This window comes from Stegostoma tigrinum, chromosome 33 (assembly GCF_030684315.1).
Source record: "Stegostoma tigrinum isolate sSteTig4 chromosome 33, sSteTig4.hap1, whole genome shotgun sequence".
NCBI lineage: Eukaryota > Metazoa > Chordata > Chondrichthyes > Orectolobiformes > Stegostomatidae > Stegostoma > Stegostoma tigrinum.
The window spans coordinates 29,963,403-29,982,785 of record NC_081386.1 but is presented as its reverse complement, the minus strand read 5'-3'; the positions used below and the strand labels follow the sequence as shown (position 1 = coordinate 29,982,785).

Below are 19,383 nucleotides of genomic sequence, written 5' to 3'. Positions count from 1 at the left end.
CACCTCTGAAGCAGGTGGGGACACGAACCCAGGTCGTCTGGTCCAGATGTAGGGACACTACCACAGTATCACAAACACCCTCCTGTTTGATATCAAAATTATTTCCTAATCAAAGGCAAAAATAGAAATTGCTGGAAAAGCTCAGCAGGTCTGGTGGCATCTTTGGTGAGAAATAAGAGTTAATGCTTCAGATTGAGAGGCCCTTCCTCAGAACTTTTTTTTTGGTTTTTATTTTCCTAATTAACTTGTTCAGAAATGTTATTACACATCTCTGGAGCACATAGGACTGAAGCTAAACCTCCTAGCTCAAAGGTGGGAATATTGCCATGGCACCACTGACTTTTTTTTATTCACACATGGGATATGGATGTCACGTTTTTTGCAGGTCTCTTACTGCCCTTGAGAAGGTGCTGAGCTGCATCCTTGAACTGCTGTAGTCCATGTGTTGTAGGTAGACAGATTACTATATCAATGGAGTCAAGTTAGGTAAAGGGAAAGCACAACGAGATCTAGGTGTTCTTGTACATCAGTCAATGAAAGCAAGCATGCAGGTACAGCAGGCAGTGAAGAAAGCTAATAGCATGCTGGCCTTCATCACAAGAGGAATTGAGTATAGGAGCAAAAAGGTCCTTCAGCAGCTGTACAGGGCCCTGGTGAGACCGCACCTGGAGTATTGTGTGCAGTTTTGGTCCCCCAATTTGAGGAAGGACATTCTTGCTATTGAGGGAGTGCACCGTAGGTTCACAAGGTCAATTCCCTGAATGGCGGAACTATCATATGTTGAAAGATTGGAGCAACTGGGCTTGTATACTCTTGAGTTTAGAAGGATGAGAGGGGATCTGATTGCGACGTATAAGATTATTAAGGGATTGGACACTGTGGAGGCAGGAAGCATGTTTCCACTGATGGGTGAGTCCAGGACCAGAGGACACAGTTTAAAAATAAGGGGTAGGCCATTTAGAACAGAGTTGAGGAAAAACTTCTTCACCCAGAGAGTGGTGGATGTATGGAATGCTCTGCCCCAGAAGGCAGTGGAGGCCAACTCTCTGGATGCTTTCAAGACAGAGATAGACAGAGCTCTTAAAGATTGTGGAATCAAGGGTTATGGGGATAAGGCAGGAACAGGATACTGATTGTGGATGATCAGCCATGATCATAATGAATGGTGGTGCTGGCTCGAAGGGCCGAATGGCCTATTCTAGCACCTATTGTCTATAATGCCAATAGAGAAGGAATTCTAGGATTTTGACCCAGCAACAGTGAAGGAAGGGCAATATATTTCCAAGGTGGTGATGAAGAAATCCTTGCCGTTAGCAATCAGTCGTAATTAACTTCTGCATTCTTCATGGGAATGCATGTACCAATCAGCAATCCATTTGCTAATCAACAATTACTCTCCTCATTCACAGTATTCCACTCTTTTTCTTGCAAATTGTCCTGATCACTAGAGATCGCAAGCTCGGACGAAATGTGTGCATTCTTTTTGCAGTACTGGAATGCTACACGACGAAATGGCCGCCTCGTGGGTTGCACAGCAGTTGGAGAATGGTTGAGGGACGAGACAGAATTGAAGCAGTGAAAGGTGCTATTCAAATGCACCTCCCCGTTGCGCCACTCTGGTGGGGTGGGGGGTGTGGCGGGAAAGGTTCAAACTGTCGGCGGTTGACGTCACCGTGCCGTGGGTTCCGCCCCCTCCACGCACCACGTGATCGCCCCCGGCCGCGCCTGCGCGGACAAGTGTGAGAAGATGGCGGATAGTGCGGAACTGAAGGTAATTTCGCAGACGGATTGCGGCTGGAGCTCGGGCCGTTCACTGTACCTTTTCCTGTGGAAGGATGGACAGAGAGTGGTTTGCGTGTGTAAGAGTGAGTGAAAGGGTGGGAAGAGGAGGAGGTGACGGCTGAGGAGGAGGGGAATAGGCCGCGCTTTTCGATCACACCGTGAGAGAATAAAACTGAGGTACCGGATCCCCCGGGCAGAGCGTGGGAAAAAGGCGCGGAACTTTGCTTTTTTTCAATGTGGCTGCTGTTGACAAGTTGTAGTTTCCCCTCAATCTCTCCTTCTCCTCGCCGTTGTGGGTTTGAAGTTAAAACAACAAACTGTGTAGGAGGTCAGGGCACCAGTGCCTCATGAGGGTGATGATGGTGAGGGATCTTTTGCCCTCTCGCCTTTTGCATCTGGTTTATCACATAACGAAATAAACAATTCTCACATTTTCAGACGGCAACTTCAGGCCCATTTTTGTGTAGCTGAGCGGCGATTTTTCTTTTCCCCTCTTTCTGGTATCCAGGAGGCTTTGACCCTGGGCAGTGCCGCCGCCACTTCAAGACGGAAGGATGATGGCGATCTGTGCGCTTTGCTTTTGTATCCTGCCATTGTTTCTTTTTAACTTGAACTACTTTTTGTTTTATTTTTGCACCACCACCTCGATTTTAAAAAATCTCATCCTCATTTAAAATTTCAAAAGTACACAGTTAGCTTTTATAGGTGCAGCTTTCCGTATGTTTCTTCTTATATTAAAAAACAGCTACAACCAGTTACTTCTGTCATGTTTAAGCCACCATCCTGCATTAGCATGTTGTGTTTTAACCCATCCATGTCGGAAGCAGTCTTGTTTGTTTAAAGTTTGCCTAGAAATAAACATTGCGTCTCCGGAAACAGCGTGTTGGAGTATACGCTCCTGATCGCGTTTGCTTCGCGCATCTGTTTGATGTGCTTTCTTTCTGATCAGCGATTTAATAAACTTTCTTAATATGTGGAATAGAGTCAATATTTCCCCTATGATGTGCTGTATTGATTAAAACGGTGTGGCGTGTTTGGATGTTTGTAAATAATGTTGCAAGCGTAACATGATACACCAAACTGTACTGCCGAGGTTCAGACCCATCGGTGCCCCGTATATTCTTAGTGTGAATTTGAGAGCCATACGAAATATTGTAACTTAAATTTGACGTCGCTATTTATGTTGCTGTAATTAGGAGAAAATTAGGCTTGATGTTAGATGCACATCAGAATCGAGGCCATCCATAAACTAACCAGTTTGAAGAATTAAATGGAATGTGTGTATCAGAATATTTCCACTCGTTGACTTCTTGTTTCCCTTTTGAACGTCAGTAGATTAATTGTATTCTTCTCCAGCTGATCATTGTAATGCTTTTGGGGCTTTTATTGTGTATATATACAAGTAAATAGGTCATGCACTATTTTGGTCTCAGTTTTCAGAGAGGATGATGGAAAGTGAGCAAAGATATGGGTCAAGAATCTCATTTAAGAGATTCTGGCTGTATCTGTAGGGACAGGAGGTAAAAGGAGAATCGGAGGCCTTTGCTGTATTTTGTGTGGTAGCAGATTACCATGTTATTCATTTATCTCGGTGAGATTGTTAATTCACATTGAAGCAATGGCTGAAACACTGAGTTGAAAGCATCATATGCAAGTCCAGTTCAGGGAGCCTTAAAACTAAGGATGCATCGCAAAACACAAGCGTATCTTGGATAAGGAAGTTCCAGTCCCTTCTACAACTGGCCTTGATGAGTTGAAAATCATTGTCATTAAAAATGACCTCCATTTTTTCTGCTCTTTGTGTCTAATCTGGGATTATATGATGTGTTGCCAGAAACTTTAAAACAAGATAATTTCTTTCAACAGTAGGTCTCCATGTTACTTGTCAAAAATGGGGGTAAAAAGGCATTGAATCATGAGTATTTCTGGTCTTACATCAACAAGTTATATTACAAGCATTTGATTTAAAACATCTTACTTTTGTAAGATTTTGATTTACATCTTTTTATTCTTTGTCTATATATTTATATTCATTTTAACAAGTTTGTGATTTGGAGCCTCTAACAAAAAAGCTAGAAGGCGAGAGAGGTTTTTTGTACAATTTTATTTTAACCATGCTTTCCATAGCAATGGACACTGTTAAAGTAGTAGTATTGTAAAAGGAAGACTACGTGCAACTCTGTAATGAAATATTTTTGGCAAGTGCAGCTCCTGAAGAAAATTGATTTTTTTTGTTCTTTGCAGTGCATCAGTGTTCTTGATGTGTGCACTTGTATATAGAATTTGAAGAAACTGAAAAATACACTGCGTAATTGCAATTGACACTTAAACTGCATTGTCCTGATTTTGTTTTCCATCTGACAACTGTCATAGTTTTGGTGTTTTACAAAATGCTTTCTTGGATGCTTTCTGCTATTTTTTAAAAAAGTTGGAATTGTAATTATTGGGTATTTATTCATGCTAGTGTTTTCGTTTGACAGAATAATGTAATGTGTGCATTCAAATCAATCTGTGTTTGTCTGAAGCTGGCAGGAGCGACAGTGCAGAACCTACCTGTTGTATAATGATTCGACTTGAAAAGATACCCTGCTGAAAGAACCTGTTGGAAGCCGAACAAGATTTCTTGTTTCCACAATACTCTTCCTAGTAACTGAGCAGAAAATGTAACTTATCAAGGTTAGTTGACTAGGTCGGTGGCTGTTCTACACTAACACTTGTCAACAGATGCCAGATTTTCCCTCAGCAATGGCCTTTTGCCACCTATTTACCACAATTAGCGATGATTGACTATGCAAATCATTCATTTCTTTAAATGCAAAATTCCTGGCGGCTTTTCAGGTGTTCTCAATGGGGTATGTGTGGTTCTGCACTGAGATTTTGAAAGTTGAAGAAAGCAAAGAGTAAAAAATTTTAAAATACTGTGCAGTGCCATGAATGGTGTAGTTTTTCTTCCACTTGATGCAATCAGCTTGAACTAAATAATGTGGAAGTTTGTGGCTAACACTGCTCAGAGCTGCAGTTTGAAAATCATGTTGAGAATAAAACGGATATGGCAAATAGTATTGTCAGCCTTGATAATGAGGTCTGAAGTGTGGTACTGGTCACCTTGCTGTGCTGACAGTTAAGGATGTTGAAAGAAAACAGCTGGCAAAATGAAGGCAATTTGTCATCTTGGAGAGAGCAGGCTTTTGACGTTTTGGTCTTTGCTGTTCAAAATTGAAAAATGAACACAACATATTAATAGAAAATTGGGGGACAGGAGAGTGGGGAAAAACACAAATGCAGAGTATGTATCATGGAATTTACAGCAAAGAAATAGGCTGTAAAACTGGCCAAGTCTCTTGTTCGTGTTCTAAGAACTGTGTCTACCTTTCTTAACTGATAGCAGATGTTAGTGGTACTGGGTATTCCAACTAACGCACAAGCCTTTGTCAATATCTGTGCAGTTTTCACTTGGCTTCCATATACGTGAAACTGACTTTCTAAAAATCCTGTTGCAAATACTCGAAGGACATAAAATACTGCTTTCATATGTCAGGATGTAGACATTAAAAGGAGAAAGGGATTTGAGGATAGTGCTACTAAATGTTGTTGAGATAGAATGTCAGCCATGATCTACTTGAATGGTCGAGCAGGCTCAAGGGGTTGAATGGCCTATTCCTTTTTGTATTTCCTATGTTTCTTCATCCTGCCAGTATATAACTCTGTGCTTTTCTCCTTCATTTGTTTATCTAGCTTCCCCTTAAATGCATCAAGTGCTTCAATTGCCTCAGCAGTCTTATTGTGGCAGAAAGATGTGCAATTTAATCATTTTAGATAGTAAATTTGCTCCTAAGTTCTTCTTTGGGTTTCTTGGTGACAACCTTATAATTATGGTTTTGGTGTTCACCTATAAGTGGAAGCACTTATCCTACCTCATTAAACTTCTTTCATAATTCTGAAAATCTTCATTAAGCCATTGTTCAAGGCTTCTCTTTTAGAAAAGAAAAGAGCATTTAAAAAAATGTGCACATGGTGGGAGTGTGGTGAGGCACATGGTCAAAGAGTGTCATTTTATTGTGTTTCGTTTTGTTTACCTGTAAGAATCATTACTTTAAAGAAGTGGCAGACAATGCTAAATTCATCAGAAGACATCTGAATATTTAAGGCTAATGGTAGGCTCTCAGAAAATGCAAACAGTTAAGAAGTGATCAGCCATCATCATATAGAATAGTGGTGCAGCCTTGAAGGGCCAAATGGCCTATTCCTGCTTCTGTTTTCTATTTTTCTGTATAACTTGGAATAACAGCAGAAAATGCTGGAAATACGCAGGAGATCAGACAGCATCAAATGAGTTTTAATTTTTTGGTTTGGTGAGTTGGTGAAGGGTTGTTATCTTTAACTCTGTTTTTCCCCCTAAATGTTGCCTGTCCTGAGTATTTCCAGCATTTTCTGTCTCATTTCAAGCACAGTACTTTGGTCTTTTTGTTTTGATAACTTGGAGATTGTATTTGAAATTAAAGCTAAAGATGCAGATATTGAGTTTCAGGATGGGCCGGCATATTCCACAAAGGTACAATGTCTCAATGACATGATCAGAGTTGAATTTTAGAAACTGGAAGAAGCCATTTAGTTCAAGCCATTCCATCCGTTCAGTGGAATCATGCCTACTTTTCAACATAATTCCTTTTATCTATACCTGTCATGTCTTTCATATAACAAAAACCTATTGTTCACATTTGAACTTCTCATACTTTGTTCCCAATCTTAGTTTGGTTTAGATAAGAAAGAAGACAGTAAGCAGTCGAGCAATGTCTCCACCACAATATAGATGAGCAAAGAATGATATGCCTTTACATGCATGAGTAAACTATTTTACATGGGTATCCTGGCACCTTTTCTGTAGAATTTATGCCTTTTTATTTGAGGAAAGGGTGGGAATGAAACTACTGCCTCGTATTTAAGAATTTACTTTTACTGTACATAGTTAAGGATTTATCGACTGCTGATATGTTTCAGCATTGTGCTGTTGGTACCCATTCTCAGGAATGCAATTCATATACTCATGTTGCTAACCTCTGACCCTAATCTTACGGTTCAGTGTTTGGCAGGAGATTACAAATGAAAAGTAGAGGTTTGTACTAAGTAAAGCAAACGTTTATTGTGGAAACTAACCTCTACTACAGAAACTGGTTTGATCACTTCAGCTACAAAGATTGAGAGAGCCATTTTTAGGACACATTTCTCTGACTGAGCCCTTTGGTAGTGTCAGGAATGGCTAGATAGGCAAGGTCAAATATCTGGAGTCTGATTTTCCAAGTGCCATAGGCCCCCATTTCTTACTGGATGTCTTTTTTGATCACCTGACCAGAAAGCTGTTTGATTTTTAAAGTGTTACAGCCAAGCCTGGTAATGTTCCCCCTTGCAGTTTCCAACTGGAGTCACTGGCTAGTGGAGAAATCCTGTATCACTGTTCTCTCTGCTGTGTTAGGCCCTCAACTGCCTAAGCCAGAATTGTTAACCTGTCAGACTCTGGACCTTTGCCCATCTGGGCATGTTGACCAAAACTATTTCTTTCAGACAAGGGTTGTTGCTTTGGGGCATAGTGCCTTTATCAGCTTGACTAACTTAAATTGTGATGTTGGTGATAAAGTGGTCAAGGCTTTTTTTTAAAGTATGGTGTATGAGCTCAATATTAATGTGTAGCCTGCTACACTTTATTGTGTTATGTTAGAATGAGAAAGGGCAAAGCTTTTTTGGCATTCAATGTACTTTATTTTCACTCATAATTCTGAATTTAAAAAAAAGTTAGAAAAATTGTTTTCTCAAATTGGCTTAAAATAATCTTAAGTGTTATCCTTCAAATGTACAATATTTCACTGCAAGGCAGTGATAGTTATAGCTTTTTATTATGGACCGTGCAGTAGATAACAGCATTAAAAATAGTGCATCTTGTATGATGCGTGTTAGCACTACTTTTAAAGGAGAAAGTGTGGAATGTAAATGTGCTGTGTGTAATTGTTTGAAACTGCATAGTGAGATTGAAAAAGATATCTAAGAGTAATAGATGTCACTTCCATTATCAAAGAGTGTGGTGAAGTAATTATTGCTGATGGAATACACAATATAATCTACTGAAATGGGCTAAGGCTTTGTAACACACTGATCCGACTATGCTTAGAATACTATATTCAATTTAGGTCAGCATACCACAAGCAGAGGATGAAAACATGTTACAGGAAACAGTGATGAGGTTGATCCGAATTGCCAAGGAGATGAGCTACAAATAAAGGTTAGAGAAGCTTAAGAGATATTGAAAGTAGGTCCGTGGCTTCTCATGTATCATTGCAGGTGAATAGTGTGATGCAAATGAAATTCAGCGATCTAGGTAATCATAACTTGTATTGAGGCAATGCTGATGATCTATCTACTTGTAAAGATAACAACAAGAATATATAAGGGAAGTAAAATTGGTATTTTGCACAATAATAAGATAAAAAAGATGTTGAGAGAAATGGAAAACTTGCAATAGAAATAAGTGAAATCCACAACATGTCAGCCAGCACCTGTAAACTGAGCCAATGCTCGCATCTTGATGTAGGATACCTCCCGCAGTCTTGTGGAGTTCTGGCATTTTTCATTTTTGAAGTAATTGACACCCAGAAAGTTCAATGACCACCTAAGGCAAGTGAGTGTTGATGAAATTTTGTTTTTTACATAATCTAAGACAAGCCTTTTATAGTTTTTGAGGATTTTAAATTATAAATTGTACAGTAAAACATTGTTTGGATTGAAAGATGGATGTAAAACTCATCTATTTAATTGGGGTGCAGAAGTTGCAGGAAGTCAGCAGTATGGTACTAGAAATGTAACATTGCTCCACTGCTTGGGATAATTTTAATTTAAAGGTCTTTGAATTGCCTTGATCAGTTTGGTTTTCTACAAGATGTAAAACATTAATGCAATTGAAATCCGTTAGCTCCTTTCTCCTAAGAATTCAAACTAAAAATTTGTTCATGAGTTGGAAAATATGCTTTGCTCAGCTTGCAGATTTATAATCTTTGAGTCCTTTTAAATTAACTTAGATAATTTAGTGTTTTTCCACCTGACCTGTTGTGTGAATTTAATTGAAGAACTGTTTTATTTCACGCTTGTTTATATTTGGGTTTCCTTTTCATCCTTTGTGGACTTAAAGTTGCCAATAAAGAACATTATACTTAAAATACTTTTACTCAGGCCTGCTTTGTATTCTAGAACAGCTCCTACTTGAATTGTTTTGTGCTATACTAGGGATATCAGGAGGTTGCAATCAACCTGATGTACATTTGATAGAGTTATAATTACAAATTTAATTTCTTGTCTGTGAATCTTCCCTTGTGTCTGGATTAGACCTGTATGGGCAGATTGCCTGCCTGTAGCTAGAAAATATGTTGATGAAAACAGATCAGTATTTATTTTTAATAGCTCTATTTTGGAGTCTGGGAAAATCACCTCTTAAATTTGTTGATTCTGTAGGTGCTTTGCTTCATTTAAATTACATTTCTATTATAGAAGTTAGGTTTGCTATTCATGACAGCACTGTAATATAAAGGATCCACAAGCAAATCTGTTCTCTCAGGACAGTATAAACATCTAAGGTTGTAAGGTTGATGAGGGTCAAGCTGTGGATGTGGTGTATATGGACTTCAGTAAGGCATTTGATAAGGTTCCCCATGGAAGGCTCATTCAGAAGGTCAGGAGGAATGGGATACAGGGGAACTTAGCTGCTTGGATACAGAATTGGCTGGCCAACAGAAGACAGCGAGTGGTAGTAGAAGGAAAATATTCTGCCTGGAAGTCAGTGGTGAGTGGAGTTCCACAGGGCTCTGTCCTTGGGCCTCTACTGTTTGTAATTTTTATTAATGACTTGGACGAGGGAATTGAAGGATGGGTCAGCAAGTTTGCAGACGACACAAAGGTCGGAGGTGTCGTTGACAGTGTAGAGGGCTGTTGTAGGCTGCAGCGGGACATTGACAGGATGCAGAGATGGGCTGAGAGGTGGCAGATGGAGTTCAACCTGGATAAATGCGAGGTGATGCATTTTGGAAGGTCGAATTTGAAAGCTGAGTACAGGATTAAGGATAGGATTCTTGGCAGAGTGGAGGAACAGAGGGATCTTGGTGTGCAGATACATAGATCCCTTAAAATGGCCACCCAAGTGGACAGGGTTGTTAAGAAAGCATATGGTGTTTTGGCTTTCATTAACAGGGGGATTGAGTTTAAGAGTCGTGAGATCTTGTTGCAGCTCTATAAAACTTTGGTTAGACCGCACTTGGAATACTGCGTCCAGTTCTGGGCGCCCTATTATAGGAAAGATGTGGATGCTTTGGAGAGGGTTCAGAGGAGGTTTACCAGGATGCTGCCTGGACTGGAGGGCTTATCTTATGAAGAGAGGTTGACTGAGCTCGGTCTCTTTTCATTGGAGAAAAGGAGGAGGAGAGGGGACCTAATTGAGGTATACAAGATAATGAGAGGCATAGATAGAGTCGATAGCCAGAGACTATTTCCCAGGGCAGAAATGGCTAGCACGAGGGGTCATAGTTTTAAGCTGGTTGGTGGAAAGTATAGAGGGGATGTCAGAGGCAGGTTCTTTACGCAGAGAGTTGTGAGAGCATGGAATGCGTTGCCAGCAGCAGTTGTGGAAGCAAGGTCATTGGGGTCATTTAAGAGACTGCTGGACATGCATATGGTCACAGAAATTTGAGGGTGCATCCATGAGGATCAATGGTCGGCACAACATTGTGGGCTGAAGGGCCTGTTCTGTGCTGTACTGTTCTATGTTCTATGTTCTATGTTCTATCTCATGTAATGTAATGCTTTGATTTTTGTCATACTTCTGAATGCAGAATGTTCAGCATTCATCTTTTATGTTAAGAAAACTGTGCAGAGGATATTAATTTTCAATGGCTGTGGTCAATCATTTGAAAATGTTAATCTTATTCCATTTTGCAGGTGTGTTTGACCTATATTTTAACACTCTGGAGATGATATTCCAGTGAACTAAATTTTATCTTGCAACCCTTTTGAAATTTAATAGAGCACAGTACATTTGCACCTGATAATATATCCATTCTTCCTGTTTCTTGGTGACTGGTATCTTGCACTGTCGGGACTGCTGTTATAATTCAGTTTTCTTCATTGTAGTTCTCCACACTCATCACCTTAAATTCCATTTTACAGCCATAATTCTGAGAGATGAACTTACCCAGGTTGGTTTTTGAAAAATGCATATCCCTTTCTGAGCACATTTCTCTTCCCTGCCCGCCAACTCTGGTGTTTAATCATCTTGTATAGTTTTATCAAGCTCTTACCTATGGAGGTTTGAAGAAGAACCCCAGTGTCTGCCTCAATTTTGGTGTAATAATATCTATTTAGAATATGCCAGTATTTCTTCAATTTTGTTTCCAGTTTGGAATTTGTTGCTAGTTATAGAATGCGAAATTATATTTGTTCTAAATTCCATCATTCTGTTTAAATTATAATGCAAGTCAAATGTGTACTTTTACTTTGCTTAAAACAACAGTTTTAATTTTGTTTTTCCTGTCTTTTCTGGAGGTGCTTTCTCCTGTGATTGTCTGATTCTTCAGGTGGTAATACCTTGCAGTCCTTGACATGTGGCTTAGTTAATGTAGAGTTCTGTGATTGTTGGACAGAAACAAAGGACTGGGCTCATATCAGTTTGCCTTTGTGCATGCACTTCCTGTTGTATGTGACTGGGCAGCAGACGAGCTGACTTTACCTTCTCCTTCACGAGCAGCCCAGGTTACTTGTACTGCCACTTGCTGCTGTAACTGATATAGGTCTAGTTCTGTTGGAACAGTGAAGTTTGTTCCAAGGAATGTTTAATTTGTTGAGGACTTTGCATTGGCATTATTGTTTAGGTTATGTTGGTAAGACAGTACTTTTTGCCTTAGCCTGTTACATTAACCCTGCGAAAAGTATCTTCATTAGTCCATCAGTAGAATTGTAGAATCAGCTGTTTACAACTGAGGTTGTTGGCTTGCTCTCTGTGCTGGCTGTTTATCATATAGACTTTTCATCGCCATGGTAGGTAACAACATCAGTGCAGCCGCCAATGAAGTGATGTTGTTCTACTCCGTCTGGAATTTGTAAGTTCTGGATTGTATAAAGCCAATAACCTAGTCCACAACCTGACCTTCAAATCTTTGCAAAAACCTTATTTTAGTTACAGCTGTCCTGTGGCAGCCTCCTGCATCTATTTCGTTTGTCTGTATTGTACTGCTGAAATAAGGGGAGCAATTTTAGGTTTAAGATAATAAAATGTGAGGCTGGATGAACACAGCAGGCCCAGCAGCATCTCAGGAGCACAAAAGCTGACGTTTCGGGCCTAGACCCTTCATCAGAGAGGGGGATGGGGTGAGGGTTCTGGAATAAATAGGGAGAAAGGGTTCCGGAGGGAGTTTTTAGGTTTGTTGGCTGTGGTGCTGGTGTACTTCTCTAGTTTCTTAAAAAAAACTAGAGTACTTCACTAGATGATGCCATTACTCAATAAGTCACGGGGGTCAGGGCAATGGTTTAGTGATCTTATCTGTGTGCCTTATTCCTCCCCTTTTGGCTTACAACATGATTCCAAAGCCCTATTTGGGAGAGTTTATTCACAGATTAATGACTGGCATAATTAGGAAACAATTAGCCTTTTGACCATCTTCATGAGCAGTGTTTTAATAACGTTATGGATGGAGCTTTTGATGAAGACCTGATGGTGTGATATTTATAAAAAACATAAAATACTCTTGGCGATTGGTTATTGATTTGATTTGTGGACATTAGTGCTTAATGTTCTAGATTATGTTTTAGCTTGGATCAGAAATGGATCCCTTTCGTTTATGTCTCGTAAGATTATGCACTTTTCAGTTAATCTGACTGTGTTTCAAACTGGAGTAGAAGTTTGCCAGTAATAATGGGAACTGCAGATGCTGGAGAATCCGAGATAACAAAATGTGAAGCTGGATGAACACAGCAGGCCAAGCAGCATCTCAGGAGCACAAAAGCTGATGAAGGGTCTAGGCCTGAAACGTCAGCTTTTGTGCTCCTAAGATGCTGCTTGGCCTGCTGTGTTCATCCAGCTTCACACTTTGTTATCTTAGAAGTTTGCCAGTTATATGTTTGCGTCTCATCCTTCTCCATTTCTGCATTTGGCATCTGTTGCTTGGTTTAATGGTAGCAGCTTTTAACAACACTCATTCAAACCACAACTATTGCAATAGAACAATGAAATAGTTGGAGTGCACCAGAGAGTGTAAAGCAAGGTCTTGGCGTAGGCTGCAGACAAAACCAGTCATTACTGCATTGATTAATGGCTTCAATCTTTTGAAGGTGAGGAGAAAGTAAACTGTATGCAAACAGCAGCTTTTGTGTTTATAGCTGTAAAACTAAAATTGAACATTCTACTAGATTGCTATCTGTATTCTTATTAGAAGCAGTGTTGTTTTATTTTTTCATGGAGGCACTATAATTGGTATCAACCACTATGTAGTGAAAACAAATTTGACGATGACTGACTAGTTTTAATTTTCAGGTATTTTGTTATGACTCTTCAAAGTGATTTTAATCAGATTTGAATTTCAACACTAGTTTAGGAAAAGTGCAAGTTTGCCTAATGAGTACTGTGTGCATTGTCTTTTTAGTCTTGCTAATTTTTGTACAAGCCTAATTTCATTGTGTTGACTGCAATCTTGTCACTAGTCTTGCTGGCTTGTTTTGATTTAAGGGAAATATTTGAGTTAAATTGGAAGCTTTTTCTAAATTAGGCACTCTCTTCGTGAGATTAAACTCTATAAAATGTAATTATTGAACTATTTGTAGAAAAGTGCCGCATTGCGTCAAATAGCCTTTCTCTTGTTCCACGTCTACATGAGTTACAAAACACTGTCACGCAGAATGATACTATTTAGTCTAAGCCTTTACCAACCCTTAACCATCTGCTTAGTTAGTCTGTTGTTCTTCTTAAAACCTTTTGGAAATTTATTTCTTTGCTCCAATTGAGATGAGTTCTATACCACTGTTTATGGCCAGGCATCTCATATGTCTCCAGTCTGGGGAAAAAAAACACCTCCTAAATTATCATTTCTGTCAACCAGAAGGAAATGACCTGCTGTGTAACCATTCTCGCTTTCTTGGGATGTTTCAAACTTAATCAGTCTCATGCACACCGAGCATGCTATCAGTCTGATAACTGGAAGCCTTTCTACTTTAGATCAATGGTATATTTTAACCATCAGATTTTAAAACCATTTAGAGTATAAACTTTCTGCTGTTGAATTTTAAACTATTTTGGCTACATTTTTTCTGTGTTATCCACCTCTGAAACAGTATGGGCATACATGCTTAGCACTGGCCTTAAGTATTAAGGGTGACTAAGTTTGGTGCAACCACAGTCACAATATCATCTGAGTCAACAGGTTATAGTTTCAAGTTTACTCTTTTTTTATTAATTTTTCCCCTAGGTTAGGTGAGGCCCAAAACTAGAAAGCATAGATTTAAAGTGAGAAGGGAAGGATTTTGAAATGACATCAGGAGTAACTTTTTCATGTAGGGGCTAGTGCCTGTATGAAACAAGCTGCTAGAGGAATTGGTGGAGACGGGTATAACTACAACATTTAAAAGGCATCTGCGTAGGTATATGAATAGGAACGGTTTAGAGGGATATGGGCCAAATGCTGGCAAATAGGACTAAGTCAGATTGGGATGTCTGGTCAGCTTGGATGAGATTGTCCAAAGGGTCTGTTTCTCGATTTGAGAATAAAGCATCAGGCTAATAATCCTATGCTGTACTGAAGGATGTACTGTCTTTCAGATGAGAAGGTGAACTAAAAGATCATGTATCCTGTCAGTTGAATATGAAATATCCCATGCCACTGTCTGGGGGGAAAATGTTATTCCCAATGTCTTGGCCGTTGATCGATGAATAATTAGTGTCACAGTAATGGATTACATGCTCTTTATGGAACTGTGCTGTGTGTAAATACAGCCATGTTTCTGATAATGTAAGAATGAGAATATTTCAGATGTATTGAAAGGTTGTGAAGTGATTTTTGTTTGAATGCACTACTTAAATGCAAGTTTTTTTTTGAAAACTAAATGTCATAAGTAACTTCTTTCCTCAGGCTGTCTCTATATTTGGTAGTTTTATTTCCTGATTAGTTTGAAAACAAACTGGTGAAGTTCCATTTGGAAAATTTTGAGCTTCAAGTACATATTATTGTTTGACTGGCAGATGAATCCAGAATCTGTGGTTTGTTTGAGCAGTGTTCAACAGTGTTCATATTTATGCAGATAATGATTGAGGCAAGCAATTTCAGGAACTAAATAAAATAACTAAATTCTATGCCTATTCCAAAAAGGAATGACTGCAGAGCTCTCAGAAACCTCTATGCAAATAATTTCACTTGATAATTGTAGCCACTTCCTTTTTGGAAATCATGAAACAAAAGTTGCCTTCCCTTGAATCTCGTGATTTTCACTGACTTCACTATTTCCCATTAGCCCTCAGAGGTCTGCAAATGAGCACTTGTGTCCTATCTGATTCATATGACTTATCGTGTATCCCAGAACTGAAAACTGATTCCAGATCAGAAAAGTTCAGTATGTTGATAGAGAAACACAACCATCAATGCTAATGTGGTGATCATTTTTAAAGAGAAATTGAATTGGGAAAATCTCCAGGTACTAATAACATGAAAATGATTGCTTGCGTTTCCCTTTGACACTAATTCTTAAATGTTGTGTGGCATTGCACTTAAAATTTACTTGGGTTCAGTCAGGTATGGTACTGTTTAATCATTGAGAAGCCCACAGGTTTAGAGGTTTCAGTAGGGATAACTAGAATGCTACAAGAGAATTCGGTTTGCTCAACAGGCTGGAGAGACAAGAATTGTTCTCCTTTTAATGAAGAAGGGTAAAGGAAGGTTTAACAATTTTTCAAAATCCTGGCAGGTTGGTTAGAGTAAATAATGGTTTTCTGAGACAACAGGATTGGATCTGGAGTAGACAGTTATGATCCCAGCTAAAGGTAACACTAGACAAGTTGTATCCCATAGTAAAACATGGCTTGATAGATCATAAGTTTTAGTTTTATAGTTGGTTATCATGGTGATTTATTACTGAATATAGTCACATGAGACTGCACATGATGTTTAACACAAAAAATGCTTGTTGTTAAAAAGGGAAAAAAATCAAAACTGTCAATATGAAACTATCTTCACATGATCAATTAAAAATCTAGATTCAACCTTTTCCCAGTAGTATCCTTTTCAGATGCTCAATCCTAGAAAGGTATTACTCCTGTCTTCACTGCTTATTTTCTTAATTAGAAGCCATAGTTTTGTGTTTATAATTTACTTATTGTGGTGGTCAGTCCTGGATATAAGGATTGCAATAGCATTACAGACTTTATAAGAAAGTGGTTAGATTAAATTAAGTTGTGGAAAATAATTCATAAAGGGTATGAAGTCCTGACACCTTGCAGTTTTGCAAGCTGTCTTCATAGATTACTGTAGCTTCTGTCTCCATGTACTGATGCTAATAGTATCTGGAAATTTTTGGTTAACAGCAAGACTGGCTGTTGGTAATCACTAACAGTGCAGTGGATCAATGTTGTTGTGATTAGAATAAAAACAATTTCTTGGAAATAAATCAGGCAAAATCAGTGGAGAGAACACAGATAAAATTTCAGTGCTATACTTTGAAGTGCAATAATAGCTCCGATAACTCTAACTCTACCACCAGGAATGTAGCAATTGAGATGAGAAAGAGCTCATGCTAAGTGGATCCCATCATCCTGGTAGTTATATGATATAATGATAAAGTTGTGAATGAATCATTAGAATTAATCTCTATCAATCAATCTACAGTAGGCCTGTATATGACTTAAGGAAAACCCCAGTGGTAAGCTTTGGAAGCCCCAGGCTCGAAGTTACTCCTTTTTTCTCAGGCATATGAAATTTATATTATTTACATGAATCAATATAAACTGCGACTGCCATCTCCTGAGGGAATTTCTTCCACAAATTGACCACTTGCTCACTTTACTCTATTGAGTCTCCATAAAAATAAGACTACCAATCTATTTTTTTGACCATGCAATATTTGACTAAATTATTGATTAAAATTGGATATGGCAAAAATAAAATGCACATTGATTAATGCTTTAGCCTGAACACAGTATAGGAGATTAAATAAACACAAGATGCTGGCGTGGAGTCATACAGCATTAAAGCAGACCCTTTAGTCCAAATATTTCACGCCGACCATGTTCTCAAACCAAACTAGTCGTACTTGCCTGCGTTTGGCCCATATCCCTCCAAACCTTTCATATTCGTGTACTTGACCAAATGTCTTTTAAATGTTGTAACTGTACCTGCATTCACCACATCCTCTGACAGTTCATTCATTCCACAAATGAACCACACTCTGTGTAAATAAATAAATGTCCCTCATGTCCTTTTATAAATCTTTCTCTCTCCTTAAAAATATGCCCCCTAGTTTTGAAGTCCTCTGCCCTAAGGAAAAGACCCTTGCTATTCACCTTATCTGTGCTCCTCATGATCTTATGAACCTCTCTAAGGTCACCCCCTGTCCACCTACGCTCTAGTGGAAGAAGTCCAGCCCCTCTAGCCTATTTTTATAATTCAAATCCTCCGTTTCTGGCAATCTCCTGGTAAATCTTTCTGAACCCTCTCCAGTTTAATAATATCCTTCCTATAACAGGGTGACCATAACTGCACTCGGTACTTGAGAAGAAATCTCGCCAGTGTCCTGCGTAATTTCAATATGGCAGCCCAACCCCTGTACTCTGGTCTGAGCAATGAAGGCAAGCATGCTAAGTGACTTGTTCAGCTAAATAATGTTAAATCACTTTATTAAACCTTAGCAGCACTTAATTTATGTCATTATGTTGGCTCTTCCTTTTTGCTTCGCAGATATGCGAGACAAAAATAAACCACCAACTTTGAATTTCACAATTTCTAAAATTTAAAATGAATACCTGAATGAGCTTCTTGGGTCTGATGCAAGGCAGATGCACCATATGTTTTAAAGCTCAAGGTTACAGAAGGTCAGGGGTTGATTCCTCGTCCCTGGTGACTAAGATGAGCTTATGTTGGATGACCATATGACTTATCTCAACTCATCTTTGTGCCTCTAGGCTAGGAAGTGTGAACACCAGCTTTGATTCCTACTACTAATTACTATCCTCTGGAAAGTGTGCATCTGGATAAAAGCATGTTTGGTTGTGCTGCACAGTTTAATTGTGTATGTGTGAAGAATGACAATATGGATGAGGCATAGTTGGTCTCTGAATTGTTTGTGGAACTGCACTCTAGCTAGATTTGGAATTTTCAGAAGAGAAGAAAAATTAGAAATAAGTTCTAAAATATTTGAATAGAGGATATTTTAATAAATAATGTTTCCAAAATAAAGATGGACTAAATTGCAAAATATTTTAACATGATCCTGGAGGATATTAAAAATACTTAACTCAGGAAATTACGATAATTAAGTTTAAGAGGATTTGAATGGACTAAGTTAAATATATTAATTTTGAAAACGTGTTTATACAATACTGTATTAAATTTGCATGCACAACAACATTTGACTAGGTTAGACTTTACTGGAAGGCAGGGATAGGCCTAGCCGTACATTCATTATAGAATTGTTTGCTTACACTAAACATTTTACTGTACTTCATTTTGGGGATTTAACCGTTAGATAGGGGTTCCTATAACTCTGGCAAGAAAAGGTAGACTACACCTCCTTGCTCTAGTCCTCGCCCTGCACGCTCACCCTTCGTAGTTTATCATTCATCACCCCACCGATACTGCCTGGTTTGCTGAGTGTTAAGAGCTCTTTTTATTTTCTTTTCAGATCTTTAGCAAGAGGGCCAGCTTTAGATCTCTGAGGCATGGGGACCAGTTATGGGACAGCTGAGACTTCTGTAAAGAGGAGAAATTATTTCTTATCAAGCTTGGTACTACTGTCCTCAGAGGAGATTTGTAAGCCTTTTAGTGAAGGGTTTGAATTAGCTAGTTGGGGAAAATTGAGCTGGCAAGGGAACGTAGATGGAGAAATAAACCTGGTACTGGTCAGAATAAAAATTGATTTTGGAAGACAACAGAGAAAAGGCCGGGTAGTGTGGAAAAATGTTGAGGCGAAATTAAGGAGTGCTATCTGAATGCAGTCAACATTTGGTGCAAAGCAAATGAATTGATAACGCAAATAGAATATGATCTAATCATCAGGAGTATGCGATGGTCTGGTGACAGTTATCACTAGTCCAGAGACGTGGGTAAAGTTCTGGGGTCCTGGATTTAAATTTCACCATGGCAGGTGGTGGAATTTGAATTCAGCAGTATTCTGGGAATAAGAGTTTAATGACCAAATCATTGATCTTTTCAAGGAAAAGCCCATCTGGTCCACTCGTGTCCTTTTGAGGAAGAAATTCTGCTACCCTTATCTGGTCTGGCCTTCATGTGACTCCAGACCCACAGCAATGTGGTGGACCCTGAACTGCCCTCTGGTCCATTAGGAATGGACAATAAATGCTGGTCCAGACATTGATGTCCA

At 39.0% G+C, this 19,383-nt stretch overlaps 1 protein-coding gene across 5 annotated transcripts in view; it reads left to right on the top strand.

Annotated features, from left to right (window-relative positions):
• The first annotated feature begins 1,672 nt into the window (after positions 1 to 1,672).
• The window catches only part of pias1b (protein inhibitor of activated STAT, 1b), a 125,374-nt gene continuing 107,663 nt past the window's right edge, over positions 1,673 to 19,383 (top strand). Inside the window, exon 1 of one of the 5 annotated variants that reach the window (XM_048563019.2) lies at positions 1,673 to 1,771. In XM_048563019.2, the coding sequence (XP_048418976.1) occupies positions 1,748 to 1,771 (24 nt within the window). In that variant the 5' untranslated portion in view covers positions 1,673 to 1,747. Of the gene's footprint in view, positions 1,866 to 1,915; positions 1,960 to 4,342; positions 4,459 to 8,218; positions 8,450 to 19,383 lie in introns of those variants that run through there. The other 4 variants (XM_048563017.2, XM_048563024.2, XM_048563022.2 and 1 more) reach the window with 4 other exon arrangements.